Source organism: Aethalodelphis obliquidens, unplaced genomic scaffold (assembly GCF_003676395.1).
Source record: "Aethalodelphis obliquidens isolate GAN/ISIS:26980383/991018 unplaced genomic scaffold, ASM367639v1 scaffold18, whole genome shotgun sequence".
In the NCBI taxonomy this organism is placed as follows: Eukaryota; Metazoa; Chordata; class Mammalia; order Artiodactyla; family Delphinidae; genus Aethalodelphis; species Aethalodelphis obliquidens.
In genome coordinates this window covers 12,558,058-12,572,608 of record NW_020837962.1, presented here as the reverse complement: position 1 = coordinate 12,572,608, position 14,551 = coordinate 12,558,058, and the positions used below count along the sequence as shown (strand labels likewise).

Below are 14,551 nucleotides of genomic sequence, written 5' to 3'. Positions count from 1 at the left end.
GTGGTCACATACTTTACCTCCAAGTAGGCTATAAACCACACGGTACACTGTGTCAGTTGTTGCTTTAAAATAGTAACTTTTATCCTTTAAATGTTTTTTAAATGAGAAAAAAATATCTTCTTATTCAGGCATTTCCATTTCCAGAGCTTGTCTTACTTTGTCCAGCTGTAGAGTTTTCCTCTGCTATCACATCCTACTGTCTCCAGAACATCCTTTTACATTGCTCGAAGTGCAGGTACACTGGCAATAGAGTCTCTCGGCCATTGTTTGACTGAAAAACTTTGTTTCACATTCCTTTTGTGAACGATATTTACTCTGGTTAAATAACTCAATGTACATAGTCTCTTTTTCTCTTTTCTTTTTTTTTTTTTTTTACTGATTTAACGATGACTCCCCCCCATTTTTTTTTTTTTTTTTTTTTTTTTTTGGCTACTTTGGGTCTTCGTTGCTGCTCACAGGCTTTCTCTAGTTGCGACGAGCGGGGCCTACTCTTCGTTGCAGTGTGTAGGCTTCTCATTGCGGTGGCTTCTTTTGCTGCAGAGCACGTGGGCTCAGTAGTTGTGGCTTGTGGGCTCTAGAGCGCAGGCTCAGTAGTTGTGGTGCACAGGCTTAGCTGCTCTGCATCATGTGGGATCTTCCCACACCAGGGATCAAACCCGTGTCCCCTGCATTGACAGGCGAATTCTTAACCACTGTGCCACCGGGGAAGTCCCCTGTCTTTGTTTCTGTGTACTGTGTTTTTCTTCCTGGGGATGTTTTTAATCTTCTCTCTCTCTCACTGGCTTTCAGCAATACACGACGTGCTTTGGCATGTTTTTCTTTAGGTTTATTCTATTTGGGATTCATTGAGATGGTTAGATCTCTGGTTATAGTTTCACCGAATATGGAAAGTTCAGGGCCATTAATTCCCCAAATATCATTTTAGTTTATTCCTCCTCCTCTCCTTCCGGGGCCCCAGATAATTTATGAGAGACTGTTCAATACTCCCAGGTGATTCTGTTAATTTTTTCCTGGCTTTTTCTCTCTGTGCTTCATTTTGGATGGTTTCTATTAGTATGTCTTCAATTTTACTGTTCTTTTCCTCTGTGTGTAATCCGTCAATAACTCCATCTAGGATGTATTGTTTTCAATGTAGAGATTTTATCGTTTGTGTCTAGATGTTTCATTCAGGTCTTTTTACAGCTTCCATTTTTCTCATCACACTCACGTTTCCTCTACCTGAACATACTTGTAACAGCTCTTTCAGCATCCCTGCCTGTGAACGCCATCATTTTTGGATCTGTTTAGAGTGACTGACTTTTTTTCTGGTTACAGGTCATCTTTTCTTAAAATTTCTTTTCATGCCTGGTAATTTTTAAAAACTTATTTTTTTAAATTGTGTCAAAATACGTATAACATAAACTTGACCATCTTAACCATTTTTCAGTGACAGTTCAGTAAAGTACATTCACATTGTGGTAAACCAATCTCCAGAACTCTTTTCATCTTGTAAAACTGAAACTCCATCCCACTAAACAACCCCCCTCCCCATTCCCAAGCCCTGGCACCCAACTTGCTACTTTCTGTCTCTATGAATTTGACATCTCTAAGGACCTCATGCAAGGAGAGTCATACAGAATTCATCTTTTTGTGACCGTGCCTAGTAGTGTTTGATTGGACGCCAGACCTTGTGCACACTCTATGGTTGGTGGCTGGATTTTGCTATGTTACTTCAAACGTTTGGGGCTGTGTTCCTGAATGCCATTAAGTCATTTGGAATCTGCCAGATCCTTCTGAGCCTTGCTCGTCAACTTTGTCAGGGTGGGTCTGGAGAAGCGGTCCCTCTTGTGCTAACTTCACTCCACTGCTAAGTTGATGGGACTTGGCCAGAGCCAGGTATCACAAGGTTTCTCCAATCAGCTGGGGGACCATGAGACGTTCCCAGGCCTGTGTGAGCTCCCAGAATCCTCTGCCTGCTCCCCTCAGATGGTTCTTGTCCCTGACCTTGTTCCTGGTGTTGATGCTTTCCTCTCAAGCACTGGCAGGACCCCAGGGGACCCCTCCGGGGGCCTCTGGAACTCACTGTGTGCAGGTGTCTCCTCCCTGGCTCGCGGCCTCACGAGTTCTGGCTGCCTGGGGCTCCCCACCCCCTCACAGCTGCCTCCAGGTGCACTGTGGTCACTGTGGCTCTCGCCTCACCCTTTGCCCTTCTCTCAGGGGCAGTCCCACGCTGCCCCTTGCCCAATGTCTGAAACCACTATTTCGCGTACTTTCCCCAGTGTCTAGCTGCCTACAGTGGGGGGGTTGCACATGTCCCCTGTAACCCCATCTTGGCCGGAAGCAGGTATCCTGGGTGGAGGATCCTTACTGACCTCACTGGGCTGGATTCGGAAAGGTGGAGACAGCCTGGAGCACACGTTACCCTCACACGGAACGAGCTCCCCTCCCAACACAGCAGAGCCTCTTCATCTCTTCTTTTCACGAGAACAGCGCTTGGAGCATGCCTGGTGGAGACCCTGAGGGTCCTGCGCTGGCTGTGTCCTCTGTCCTTCTGTTCACACTGTCCCAGATGTTACAGGGACCCTGAACTCCAGGTAGTTTGGAGAATATGGGCCAACAGTCCAGGGACAGGAGCATCTCTCTCTCTGAGATGGCTGGCAGGGTGGCTGTGCCTGTCCTGGAAGATGAGTGCCATGGGACACAGGCCATGTCCTCGGTGGATAGGTCTTTCCTTTACTCAGCTGTCACCAGGGCTACAGAAGACAGTCCCCCACACACACACACATGCCCCCAACTCTGATCTCCTCCATGCTCCCCCTGTCACCCCCAGAGCCCACCCCTGGGGAGGCCCACCCCCCAGGTCCCTCCTCCCCAGGGCAGCAGCCCACCCACCAAGGGTGGCCCAGCCCCACTTTCCTCTGGGTACCCCTGTCCCTGGCTGGCTGAGGCTCTCTGGGCATCTCCCAGGCTCCTCCCTGGGAGTCCTCCCCCTGACCCTTCTCACTTCAGGTCCCACCTCAGGCCAGTGGCTTGCGACGCCTGGGGAAGCAGGACCCCCGTGTCTGGCCCCAAAGACCACAGCCTCAGCCAGAGACCTCCCCATGGGCTACCCTGGAGCTGAATGCACCCATGGCCTTCACTTGTTACTCACTCATTCCACAGTTAGAAATCCACAGTAAGGTCAAGAGATCACTTGTTTTAAGGCCCTTGATGACACCACTTGTCAACAGCATCTCTTCCCAAGCCCGTGGGACACGTGGGACACAACCTTGCAACACAGGGAACTGCGTCTCAGAAACCTTGCAAACGTGACCCCCAAGATGATCGCTCAGTTTATATTGCATTTTCGTTATTAACTAGGTGAAATCTTTCTAATGTGCACATGGTCATTTACATTTCTTCAATGAATTGTTTATTTATTTGGTTATTACTGATTTTATATGAGGGACTTAAACTTTTTGTTATTACTGGGTTGCAAGAGTGAGGAGGTGGTCCTTGTGTACTAAGGATACTCACCTGAGAGGGTCTTCAGGGGGACCCATGTGGGATCTGTTAACTCCTTCCCATCACCTAGCCCCCTCCCACCCCCTTCGGTCTGGCCAGGTGTTGGTCCAATGTTAGCCAGTCAGAGCAATCACATCCTCGAGCTGCTGATTGGTCTGCTTCCCAGGGCTGAGCCAATCAGAGCCTTCCTTGGAGGTGCGGCCCTCTGTGCTCCCTAAGCCCCGCCAAGTCCCCTGGCGGGCCCTGGGCACCAGGGTGTCACCTGTTGTCCCTGCCTCCTCCACCGTGGTCTCCTAGGGTCCCATCTCCATCAATCCGGTGCATGGGACCCGGATGCAGCACCTGGAGGCGCTGGGACCAGTTTGTTGAGAGAATAAGTGAGCACCGTCTGCTAGAGGGAGGCCTGAGGTGGGGCAGTGGGCTGGAAGCCAAGGGTGACCAGCAGGCTCAGGGGAGAGTAAGGAGGTGGGGCGGATGGACGGACAAGTACAGTGGTCGCCTTGGCACTGCAGGACCGGGGACAGGGGTGGTGGGCCTGGTGGGGAGTGTCCAGCGAAGGCTGGCACTGGCCTCTCCTGTCATCTCCCCCTCACTTCCCTCTGCGGATGGCACTCAGATCCCCAGATAATAAGTTTCCACTGATGGCAGAGTTAACTGCTCAGATAACACCCAGAGATGGACGTTATTTGACCTCACTGAGGAATCGGTTCTGCCATCGCAGGGTGGGGGGCAGGGATGTGTGGCAGGGCCCCTTCCCGGCCAGAGGGACTCGGGCACTGGGTCTGAGTCATCCACTTCCTCCCTCTGGGTTGGATGACCAGCATCCCTCCCCTGACCCTGTCCTGCTCTGTGAGGATAAGAGGCAGGGAGAGAGGGCTGGGCAAAAGCAGCTGGGCCCACCGAGGTGAGAACCCCCAGCGGGACCCCAACATCTGGGTGTCACTGTGGAGCAGGGTGGCCGAGCCTCAGATCCGGAGCACTGAGGCCCCAGACCCCCTGGCCTGGACAGAGCCCCTGATCACCAGGGGCCCCGACTCCACCTCCACCCCACACCCTGCACCCCATACCCTGCAGACCCCACACCCTGCAGACCCCGCACCCCACACACACCCCACCCCACAGAACCCAAACCCCACAGACCCCCAGCCAAGCTCCAGCTGCCCCTCCGCGCTCCTTCCAGATGCTCCATCTGCTGGTGCTGGCGCTGACCCTCCTGGTGAGCCTGGTCCATGCGGCCGCTGGTGACCCTGACCCTGGGCCCGTTCTGTCTCTGTCCCCTCACCCCACCCCCCACAAGCCCAGGGATGGGTGGGTGGGTTCAGAGAAGCCCAGGGTGGTGCTGGCACAGGGAAGGGCTGAGCCCGATGGCTGGGTCATGTCGTGTCCTGAAGGCCCTTCCTGCCCCAGCCCCAGACCAGGCCCTGCAGCGAGCAGGCATCGTAGGGGGACGGGAGGCCCCTGGGAGCAAGTGGCCCTGGCAGGTGAGCCTGAGATTCAGCACCCAGTACTGGAAACACTTCTGCGGGGGCTCCCTGATCCACCCCTGGTGGGTGCTGACCGCGGCCCACTGCATCGGACCGTGAGTCTCCACAGGGCCTGGCGGGTAGGGGTGGGCCTGGGGCTCTACTCACGCTCCTGGGTGTCCCGGAGGTGGCTCAGCCCCTGAGTAGGTGGCCCTCTTTCTCCCCAGGCAAGTCCAAGACCCCACAGTCCTCAGGGTGCAGCTGCGGGAGCAGCACCTCTATTACCAGGACGAGCTGTTGCCCATCAGAAGGGTCATCCCCTACCCCAACTACTACATAGTTGAGAACGGAGCGGACATCGCCCTGCTGGAGCTTGGGGACCCCGTGAACATCTCCAGCCACGTCCATCCGGTCACCCTGCCCCCTGCCTCGGAGACCTTTCGCCCAGGGACTCGGTGCTGGGTGACAGGCTGGGGCAACTTGAACACGGGACGTGAGTGTCAGGGACCGCTGGAGGGGGACTTGGGCACATCGCGGCTCCACCACCTGGGGTTTCCTCTGGGGAACAGGGTCCCAACCGGCCGGCTCAGGGCGGTGATCCCACACTCTCCTGATGCAGCATCCTTCCTCTCCTCTCACCCCCAGAACCCCTGCCACCGCCATTTCCCCTGAAGCAGGTGAAGGTCCCCGTCGTGGAAAACAGCATCTGTGACATGAAATACCACACTGGCCTGTACACAGGGAACAACATCCCGATCGTCCGGGACGACATGCTCTGTGCCGGGAATGGCAAGAGGGACTCCTGCCAGGTGGGTCTCACGTCCCCCTGCAGCCCCCAGCCGCCCAGGCCTCACAGCCACCGCTGACCCCTCCCCTCCCCAGGGCGACTCCGGAGGGCCCCTGGTCTGCAAGGTGAATGGCACCTGGCTGCAGGCGGGTGTGGTCAGCTGGGGCGACGGCTGTGCTCAGCCCAACCGGCCAGGCATCTACACCCGCATCATGCACTACTTGGACTGGATCCACCAGTACGTCCCCGAGGAGCCCTGAGCCCGGTCCCCAGGGTTGCCACCTGGGTCAGCGGAGAAGTCAGTCCCCTCCTGTCCCCACACCGCTGCTTCCTGCTGAGGCGGCATCCTTCCCCACCTTCCCTGGCCCCCTGCCCTGAGCACCCCCTGTTGACGCCCCTGCCCCGAGCCCAGGGAGCGGGCAGTGGGCACTAACGCTCATTAAAGATTATGGAAAGCAGATGTGGTCGTCGCTGTGTTTCTGGCTGTGGGTGTCGCTGAGGGAGAGGAAAGGGTCCAGGGCCCAGCCAGGTGCAGCCACCCTCTCTGTGGGTCCCTGGGCCCTGAGCATCTGCCTTGCTGTAGGGATGGCCCTGCCCTGCCCCTTGCACCCAGGCCCACTTCTCTGCATGCTGGCTTGTATAGAGCACACATCTCCTAAAGGGAAGAGCCGTCCCCTGCTATTGTCAGATCTCAGTCCCCAGAGGACTGCACCCCCCACGATTGTCTCATTTCATCTCACAGTCACGCCTGTTTCCCCTATCTCCCATCTGGCTTTTATTGGGAGTGTGTTCCTACTTATGAACAAGGCTGCTTTTCGATCTGCATTCTAGCACTGTCTCCTTATTGGTGATTGTGTTCTGGAGCAAATTCCCGGACAACCCCCGGGGGCGTTGCTACATCATTTCCAGAAAGGCTGTTCCCCTGTCTCCTCCTACCTGTGCACATCACAGCACTCCCCTCATAACTGCCAATGACAGAGATTCTTTGCTTGATCAAACTTTAGTCAGGCTCCTGAACCTTCTCCTGGGCCCAACTGTGCCCTTCCTGGTTATCTCCCATTTTACCAAGAACCCTGCTGAGTTGGTTTAGCAAGAACCCCTGCCCTTGGTACCCAATCTCCCTTGATATCTGATCAAAACCCCTCTCTCCCCGCCCTAGGTTTCATCTCCCTGGGATGTGTCAGTAGAAGCCTCTTTAGGGTGGTTTAAACAGAATTCCCCCAGACCTGCTGTCTCCTCTTGGAAATTCTCTGACCACCAACCCCTTGCTCCTTGGCTACAATCCCCACTTGTCCCTGCTTTCTTCGGAATGGCGCCCAGTTCTGTACTGGGGTCTCTTTTCCCCTGTTGCTCTGGTTTTCTTTGAATCCAACACCGTGACACAATGTGAAACACACTGGATACAAATGTGAGACGTAATATATCGTGTCGAAGTGTAATAATGTAAACATGATACAAGACACATAGTGTAATACATGTAATACACAAAACATAATCAAATCAATGTATCATACACTACACTGTGGCCAAAAGGCATCATCCATATTCAGCATTTGAAATTCTTGTAACGAGTAGCATCCTTTTGCTGTTTCATTTTGCAGATTGCATTTATCTCATTCCTGGGGTGAGGGGAGGTGAACACTCCCTGTGTTTGTCTAACAGATCATTTCCTCCAGCAGCTCTGCTTCTCCTTGTTAGTGAGGCTCTTGGAGTCCTCGGTTTCTTTTCGTCATTTTAAGGTATTCAATGAAATGACTGCATTAACACTTTGTCTTCCACAGTTGCTGAAAATTGTTTTGTTGGCTTTGCAAAGTTGGAGGTGTTTATGTTTACAGATTGAAGATTTGAATTGTTGCACACACAGGCACAGATACACTCATGCACATGTGTGTGCACTCACACACACAGACATACTTTGACGTTAATCCTCTAGAACCGATTTCCATGTCAGGTGAGGCTCCAGAACCACTGAGGTAAGAGTTTCCTTTGTGTTTCCAAGTCCTTCCCCAGCCCCACCGGCCTCTGTTCCTGCATCCCCGCCGAGACTTGGGGACCGAGGGGCACTGAGGGTCCACCCAGCAGAGCCCTGGGGACCAGGGCCCTGGCTCTACACAGGCTCTCCCCCAGCTTCCGACTCTGACTTGAAGCTACGTAATGGGGGAGGGGCCAAGGCTACTCATTATTCCTCTTAGTCTTGAATCATTTTTAATTACAAACGTGGAGCATGCCCACTGTAAACCCTTGAAGGATACATACATGTTACGAAGAAACCTCCTTCCCCTGTCCCACCAGGGATCATTCCTATCTGTTGTTGGGGTGATGACTTCCAGAATTTTCTTAAGCCTGTACAACATGGCCTTGGGCTGGATGGAGTGTGGAGGGAGGGGTATTTCAGGGGATCAGGTAGGTGGGAGGGTAAGAATTGGGCACTGGAGTCCCGGAGCTGCAGACCTGAGATGCTGCAGGCCGGGGGTGGGGCAGAGGAACAGGGCAGGGCATGAGCTTACACTCGGGGTGTCCCCGTATCCCTGAAAACCAGACCCAGATACTGACTACAGGTAAGAGTGAGCACGGCTCAATCTGGGAGGGTCAGGGCTCGGGCCAGAGGACAGTCTGAGTGGGTGAGCTGTTGGTGCCAGGGGTGGGAGCCAGGAGGAGGGTCCAGTCCTAGATTTGGGACTGTCCAGGTGTCCTCCCAACATGTGGGCCCACATGACCCAGTTATGCTGGGCAACAGGGCCCCTCACCCCGTCCTGGGCCACGAGGGCATCCCCAGGGAGGGAGCACTTCGGGCAGGACACACCCCTCCCATGCCCCATGCCTCAGTTTGCCCTCCTGTCAAGTGGGAACAGAAACAGCACCGTGTCACAAAGATATCAAGGGGACATCGAGGGGATGGAATTCTGAGTTTCTTTCTCAACAGCAGGCTGGAACCCTGGGGGTGTTAAGGGCCCTGCAGGGAGCCATGTGATGGGGTGCAGGTAGGGAGAGAGGTCCCCAGTGCTGGAGTGAGTTGAGCCGGGACAGGTGGGGGCCCAGAAGTGGGACCCGGGGATGGCACTGGGGTTCCCAGAGTCAGAGGACCTGGGTCTTCCCAGACCTGCCTCCGCCCTCCATACAGGGTGACCCCAGGCCTCCTGGGCCCTAGGAGGGGCAGCCTGGGCTCCGATTCCTCCCTCCCCCACCCCATGCCTGGCTGATGGGGACAGCCTCCCAGGTGTGCGGTCCTCAAGGGCTCAGCACAGGCCCCCCACACAGAGGTGGTGTCACTGTCATCCTTATTTGTCCTTATTTGTCACCAGGTCAAACGTGGAGCACACATGTCCAAGCCGTGGCTCCGGGCCTGGTGCTGGTGGGAAGAAGACAAGTCTGTGCCCCCCTCCCCCACCCTGTGGATCATCAGGCAGCTCTCTACCCACCCCTGTGCCTCAGTTTCCCCCCACCTAAGAGGGGGTGGCTGACCTAGAAGGTCTCAGAGGGACCCACAAGGGTCCCGGTGCTTAGGAGCTGGGTTGGGAGCTGGGGCAGGAAGGAGGGAGGGGCAGGAAAGTCCCAGCCCCTCCCAGGGGCCCTAATCAGCTGTTATCAGGCCCTGGCCGGACAGAGGACAGTTAGGAAGGGCAGCTGGGCAGCTGGTGCTGTGCCTGACTGATGGAGACCATGGGACCTGGGGAAAGGTGGGGGGAAAGAGACAATGGGGGGAGGGGGTGAGCTGGCACAGAGACTCCAGTCACAGGTCCTGAGCTGTCTCCACTGGGCTCAGTCTGGACCTTGAACTGGGACCCTCCTGAGAAACCCCAAAGACCAGGGTTGAGGAGAGGAGACAGTATGCTCAGCAGGAGCCAGGGAGGGCTTCCTGGAGGGGGTGGCACTGACTCCAATCGCTGCCCAGGTGGGGAGAAAAGGCTTTGCAGCCAGGTCGCATAGGGTCTGACCTGGCCCTGCTGTAGTCTGTGTGCCCCTGAGTCGGCCACTTGCTACCAGGCCACAGTGTCCACATAGGGACAAATGCAGGTGACAGGCCCTCCCTGCCGGGTGTACAGAAGGAACAGGTGGAGCCTGCCAGTAGAGCCTGGCCTTCAGCTCCTCCTCTATCCTTCCTCCCCCATCCTAGGACTTCCCTGCTCCCTCTCCAGTTTCTGTGTGGGGAGGAGACTGGTTGCAAAGGGACAGGAGGGAATGTTTGGGATGGTGGGAATGTAGTAAACTTGATGGTGGTGGTGGTTACAGGGCTGTATACTTTTGTCCAAGTCTTTGAACTGTAGACTTAAAATTGGCAAATTTTAAATAAGTGGTTCTTTTTTTTTTTTTTTGCCACTTTGCAGCTTGTGGGATCTTAGTACCCCAACCAGGGATCGAACCCGTGCCCCCTGCAGTGGAACCATGGAGTCCTAGCCGCTGGACCTCCAGGGAAGTCCCAATAAGTGTGTTTTTAAATGATACCATAATAAAGCTGAATTTTTTAAAAAAGTTTGAATCATGGAAGTCTTTTTCCAAAGGTATTTGTCTTGAGATATGTGAGCACAAACCCATATTTGTCCCGGAAAAACAGTAACTTAGCATGGACTGAGCTGTGGGCACACAGACTTTCAGCTAATGAATATCTACAAAGCAGCCCCTGGGATGTGGTCATTTTCTAGCTGTGAGAACTCAGGCCAGTCAGCAAATCTTCCTGACCCCCAGCTGATTTCATTTATAAAAGGGAACTGACGTCGTTCCTTGGGGTCGTGGTGGATGAAGCATGTCACGTGTGGGTCTGGAGCGGTGGGCGGCCCTGGGGCTCATGGGTCCCTTCCTCCTTCCTAATCTCTGGCCCTTGGGAACTCTGGCCCCGCTCAGAAGAAATCTTGCAAGGTGCCTAACCCACGCCACTGCTGCGTCTTGCTTGCTCCTCAGCCTCTCCCAGTGCCCCCACCACCCCACTACCAGCCCCTCTCATCACCCCCTCCCTTCCAACCCTCACTCAGCTCACAACAGCAATTTGCTACCGAGTAGGATGTGGCTGAGATGCTGGGAGACGCCTCACGCACCCAGAAGTCTCCATGAGGTGCCTGCACCCTAATCAGGAGAGGCGTCCTGAGCCACAGCACCAGGGGGCCTCAGTCAGTGGAGAGCCTGATTCCAGGGCTGGGAAAGGAGACCCCGGGTCCCAGAGGGTGATGGACCTGGACAAAAGGGAATGCCTGCGGCTAGCTCAGCCCTTCTCCCAGTGGTCGGGGGCATCGGTGATGTGAGGGAATGCAGGTCTCCCGCCTCCAGCCAGGGCTGTGTGTACAGGTGCCTATGCACTTGTGTCTGAGCATCTCTCTCTCACGTAGGCTACCCTGCCCCCGGGGATGAATCCCAGGGCTTGGAGTTGACACCAATCCCAGGGAGGAGGATGTGGGGGCTCAGGTTAGAGGTGCCCAGGAGCTGAGTTAGAGCATCTATCCCAGACCATCCTTGTATTAATGAGGAGTCTGGGGACCAGGGGGGATGTACTTTCCTGAGGCCATACAGCAGACAGCGGGAGCCGGGGGTTCTCAGGATCCATGCAGCCCCTCACCCAAGTGTCCCCTAAGAGCAGCCTCTTTCTCACACCCAATCAGCACACACGTGCACTGGGCCTTTCTCCGTACGAACGCCAAGGTCAGTCTAGCTGGTCAGCATCGGGAATCCAGAGGCTCCACCACAGTTTTTAGGTTTGGTGGGGGGGCCCCAGCAGGCTTTCAACAATGACCCTGGCTTCTTCCAGGGAGGGAAGAGGCCTTCCCAGGCTGGGACAGGCTACAGCAGCCGGGCCTGCCCTCCGCACAGGAGGCAGGGCAGCCGGGAGGCGCTGAGACGCAGACAGGAGGCAGGGGGGGTGCCTCGCGGTTCCACCAGGGACTCCAAGGCCCCAAGACCCCACCGCAGTCCCCTTTCGGCCTTGTCTGGACCCAGGAGCTGGGGCCCTGCCTGCTCGACCCCCGGACTGAGGAAGGTCCCCTCGGACCCTCTTCCTAGCCAGTGCCCGGTCCGGGTATAGGCAAGAAGCGGGGCCGAGACCCCCTTCCCAGCCAGGCCCGCGGGATTAGGCCAAATCCTGGGGACCGAGCGCGCGCAGGGACCCAATCAGGGCCGCCCTCCCTCCTTCGCCAGGGGCCACAGGGCGGGCCGGGCGCGCAGGCGCAGACCGCTGAGCTCTCTGCTCTCTCTGTAGGACGCCGGCAGAGCCTCTGACTTCAGGTGTGTGGCACAGGCAACGGGGCGGCTGCAGGTGAGGTTGGGAACTGGGGGTGCGGGAGGCACACCACAGGGGGGGGGGGGGGGGGGCGCTCACGTTCTGTGCCTAGAAGGGTTGAGCAGGGCGGTTTTGGTGAAAAGTCCAGGTAAAGTCCCGGGATGGCGGAGCTACTGAGCAAGGTGGGGCAGGCCTGCTTCCCTACCCTCCCGGCTGCGCCCGCCCTGGAAGCTCCGCGCTCGCCCCGCAGTGTCCCGTGCCCCGAGGAGCGAGACTCGTGGAGAGACGCCAAAGAATGGGAAAAAGTCATTTCCTGCTTTTTAAACAAGAGACCCTGCCAGTTACACAGCCTACCCCGCCTAGGGCGAGCACCAGGCCTCTGCTTTGAGAGCTGGCGCCGTCCACAGCCTGCCCCCCTCTCCCCACCATACACACACACCCCACCCCAGACCACGGGCACACAGAGCACCCCTGGAGGGTCTCTGCTGAGGATAAGTGGTCCTGCAGCACCCCCCTGCCCCATGACAGTTCAAATGAACAGGCCAGAGAAACAGGTTACCAAGCATTTAGTGTTGGCGGGTGGGTGCCGGCAGCCCCCAGGGACCCCCCAGCTTGTGCTTCCATCCTGGCCCAGCTCTTTGCCTTAAACAGGTGCAAGTCAAACCGCTGTCATGCCTTGGCCATCTTTTGTCCGCTGGCCACATGGGGGTCAGGGTGGGGGTTGGGAGAGGCAGGGACAGCAAGGCAGAGTGGGGAAGAGTCGCACAGAAACGGGCAACTTGGGAGAGACGATGCAAGAATGGCAGGCCGAGCCCTGGGGAGGGGTCAGCCCCTGTGCAGGTGCCCTGGCAGGAACACTTGGCGCTGGATCCAGGGCTGGTAGGCAGAGACCCTGGCATACACCCCCGGGAGGCTGGGCTCAGCGCAGCCCCTGATGGAGCTCACCACTGCCACCTGCACCCAGCGCTTGTCCTGGAGCTGGCAGACCAGGGGGCCTCCGGAGTCACCCTGAAAGAAGCAAGAATAGCAGACAAGTCCAGTGGGGTTCAGGTCTACGCTGCAGGGGGTGCGAGCTCTCAGACTGAGGCTGAAGTCGGGGAGCACAGGGACCGAGACGGCTGGATGCTGGGGCGGGGAGTGGGGGGATGCACAGGGCAAGCTCTTTGAGGCTCCAGGTAGCCAGGCAGGATCTCTGTCCTTGATCTGGTCCTCCTAGCAGCCCTGCATATCAGCTCTATCTGCCTCTTTTTTGTTTTTAAGAGCTGAGGCCTCTGAGGCTCAGAGAGGTCAAACAACTCGCTGAAGGTCACACAGCTAGTATACAGCATCGCTGAAATTCAATCACTTTATTATTATTCTGAAGCCTGGATGCTTCCCCCATGTATGCTGCCTCCCTTACTAGTCACATGGCCTTTTTGAGCCTGGACTCCTCTGTGTCTTTGCAGCACCTGCTCACCTCCCTGTGACAGCCGGAGCCCGAATTTTCTGGCTTTTTATTGTCAGAATGACTCTGGACCCATTCTTGTAAAAAGTATTCATCGAGCTCTGACTCCAAGCCAGACACTGTTCTACCTCGGGGATGAGACAAAGCCCCCAACCTCATGGAGCAAGATTGTAATATGTCCCCCCTGGCCCAAGTCCAGGACCCAGCCTGCCTCTTGGGGTCACGTAGGGTAAGAGGGGACCTGGGGAGCCTGGCTAAGCACTGGGGAGGTGCATCACAGATCCTCTGTGAATGGGCCTCTGCTTCCTCACCCCACTGTACTTAAGGGGAAACAGGCCCAGAGGGAGCCAGTGACTCCCCAGGCCCTGCGGAGGATCGGACCAGGAGCACTAGCCAGGGGTCCGACTTCGCAGAAGCCCTTCTGGCCCTGGAAATAGCCAGCACACAGCATCTCCTTGGCGATGGGCTCTGGGCGGTAGAACCTGCGGCACCCTGCAGGCTGATGATGTGCACATCCACCTCCTGCAGCCGGTGGGGGCTCCAGCAGAGCCACTGAGGGCAGAGTGGGCATCAGGGTGGGAGAAGGGGTCCTCGGGGACCACAGGTGGGGTGTGCAACCACGCCTGCTCTCTGGGGATGGCTAGGAGCAGCGATGGATGCGCCCCCTCCCCGGGCGGCCAACTGCACGTCGTGTGGGCGGTGAGGCGGATGCCTGACCCGAGTGAGTGGTGGTGCAAGATGAGGGCTGGGCCAGGCCCTTGGGGACAGGGTCGGGCAGAGAAGCTGCGGGTGACTCACTGCCTCCTCGCAGTGCGTTCTGCTCCACCTTGGGGCAGCTCCCTCCAGCCCCAGCCCCTTGCCTCTCACCCACCATTCTGCCTGAGGTCCCCCCAGCCAGTCACCCAGCAGAGGGTGCCCAGCAGGAAGTAGGAGCCTGGCGAGGCCAGAGGGGCCGATCTGATGGTGCAGGAGAAGGGCACGGGGCATGCCAGCTTCACCAGGGCCACGTCGCTGCCCTGCAGCACGTTCCCGTTGAAGGAGGGGTGCCGGACGATGCTGATGACGGCTGTGGAGACGGAGTCTTGGGGATTGGTGTACAGGACAGACTCTCCGAGCTGGATGGTCAGGTCCTGCAGATTCACAGAGCTACGTGGGAAGCAGGAGGAGACATG

At 56.8% G+C, this 14,551-nt stretch overlaps 1 protein-coding gene across 2 annotated transcripts; it reads left to right on the top strand.

The window, feature by feature from the left end:
• The first annotated feature begins 4,336 nt into the window (after positions 1-4,336).
• On the top strand, positions 4,337-6,032 carry LOC113626559 (tryptase-2-like). Of its 2 annotated transcripts, XM_027118311.1 has the most exons (6): positions 4,337-4,387; positions 4,664-4,724; positions 4,891-5,029; positions 5,174-5,439; positions 5,592-5,755; positions 5,829-6,032. In XM_027118311.1, the coding sequence occupies exons 2-6, from the start codon at positions 4,664-4,666 to the stop codon at positions 5,991-5,993; spliced, it is 795 nt and encodes a 264-aa protein (XP_026974112.1). In that variant the 5' UTR covers positions 4,337-4,387; the 3' UTR covers positions 5,994-6,032. The 2 variants fall into 2 exon arrangements, with proteins under 2 accessions (XP_026974112.1, XP_026974113.1); XM_027118312.1 differs by lacking the exon at positions 4,337-4,387 and having other exon boundaries at positions 4,550-4,724; positions 4,891-5,062.
• Positions 6,033-14,551: the final 8,519 nt, after the last annotated feature.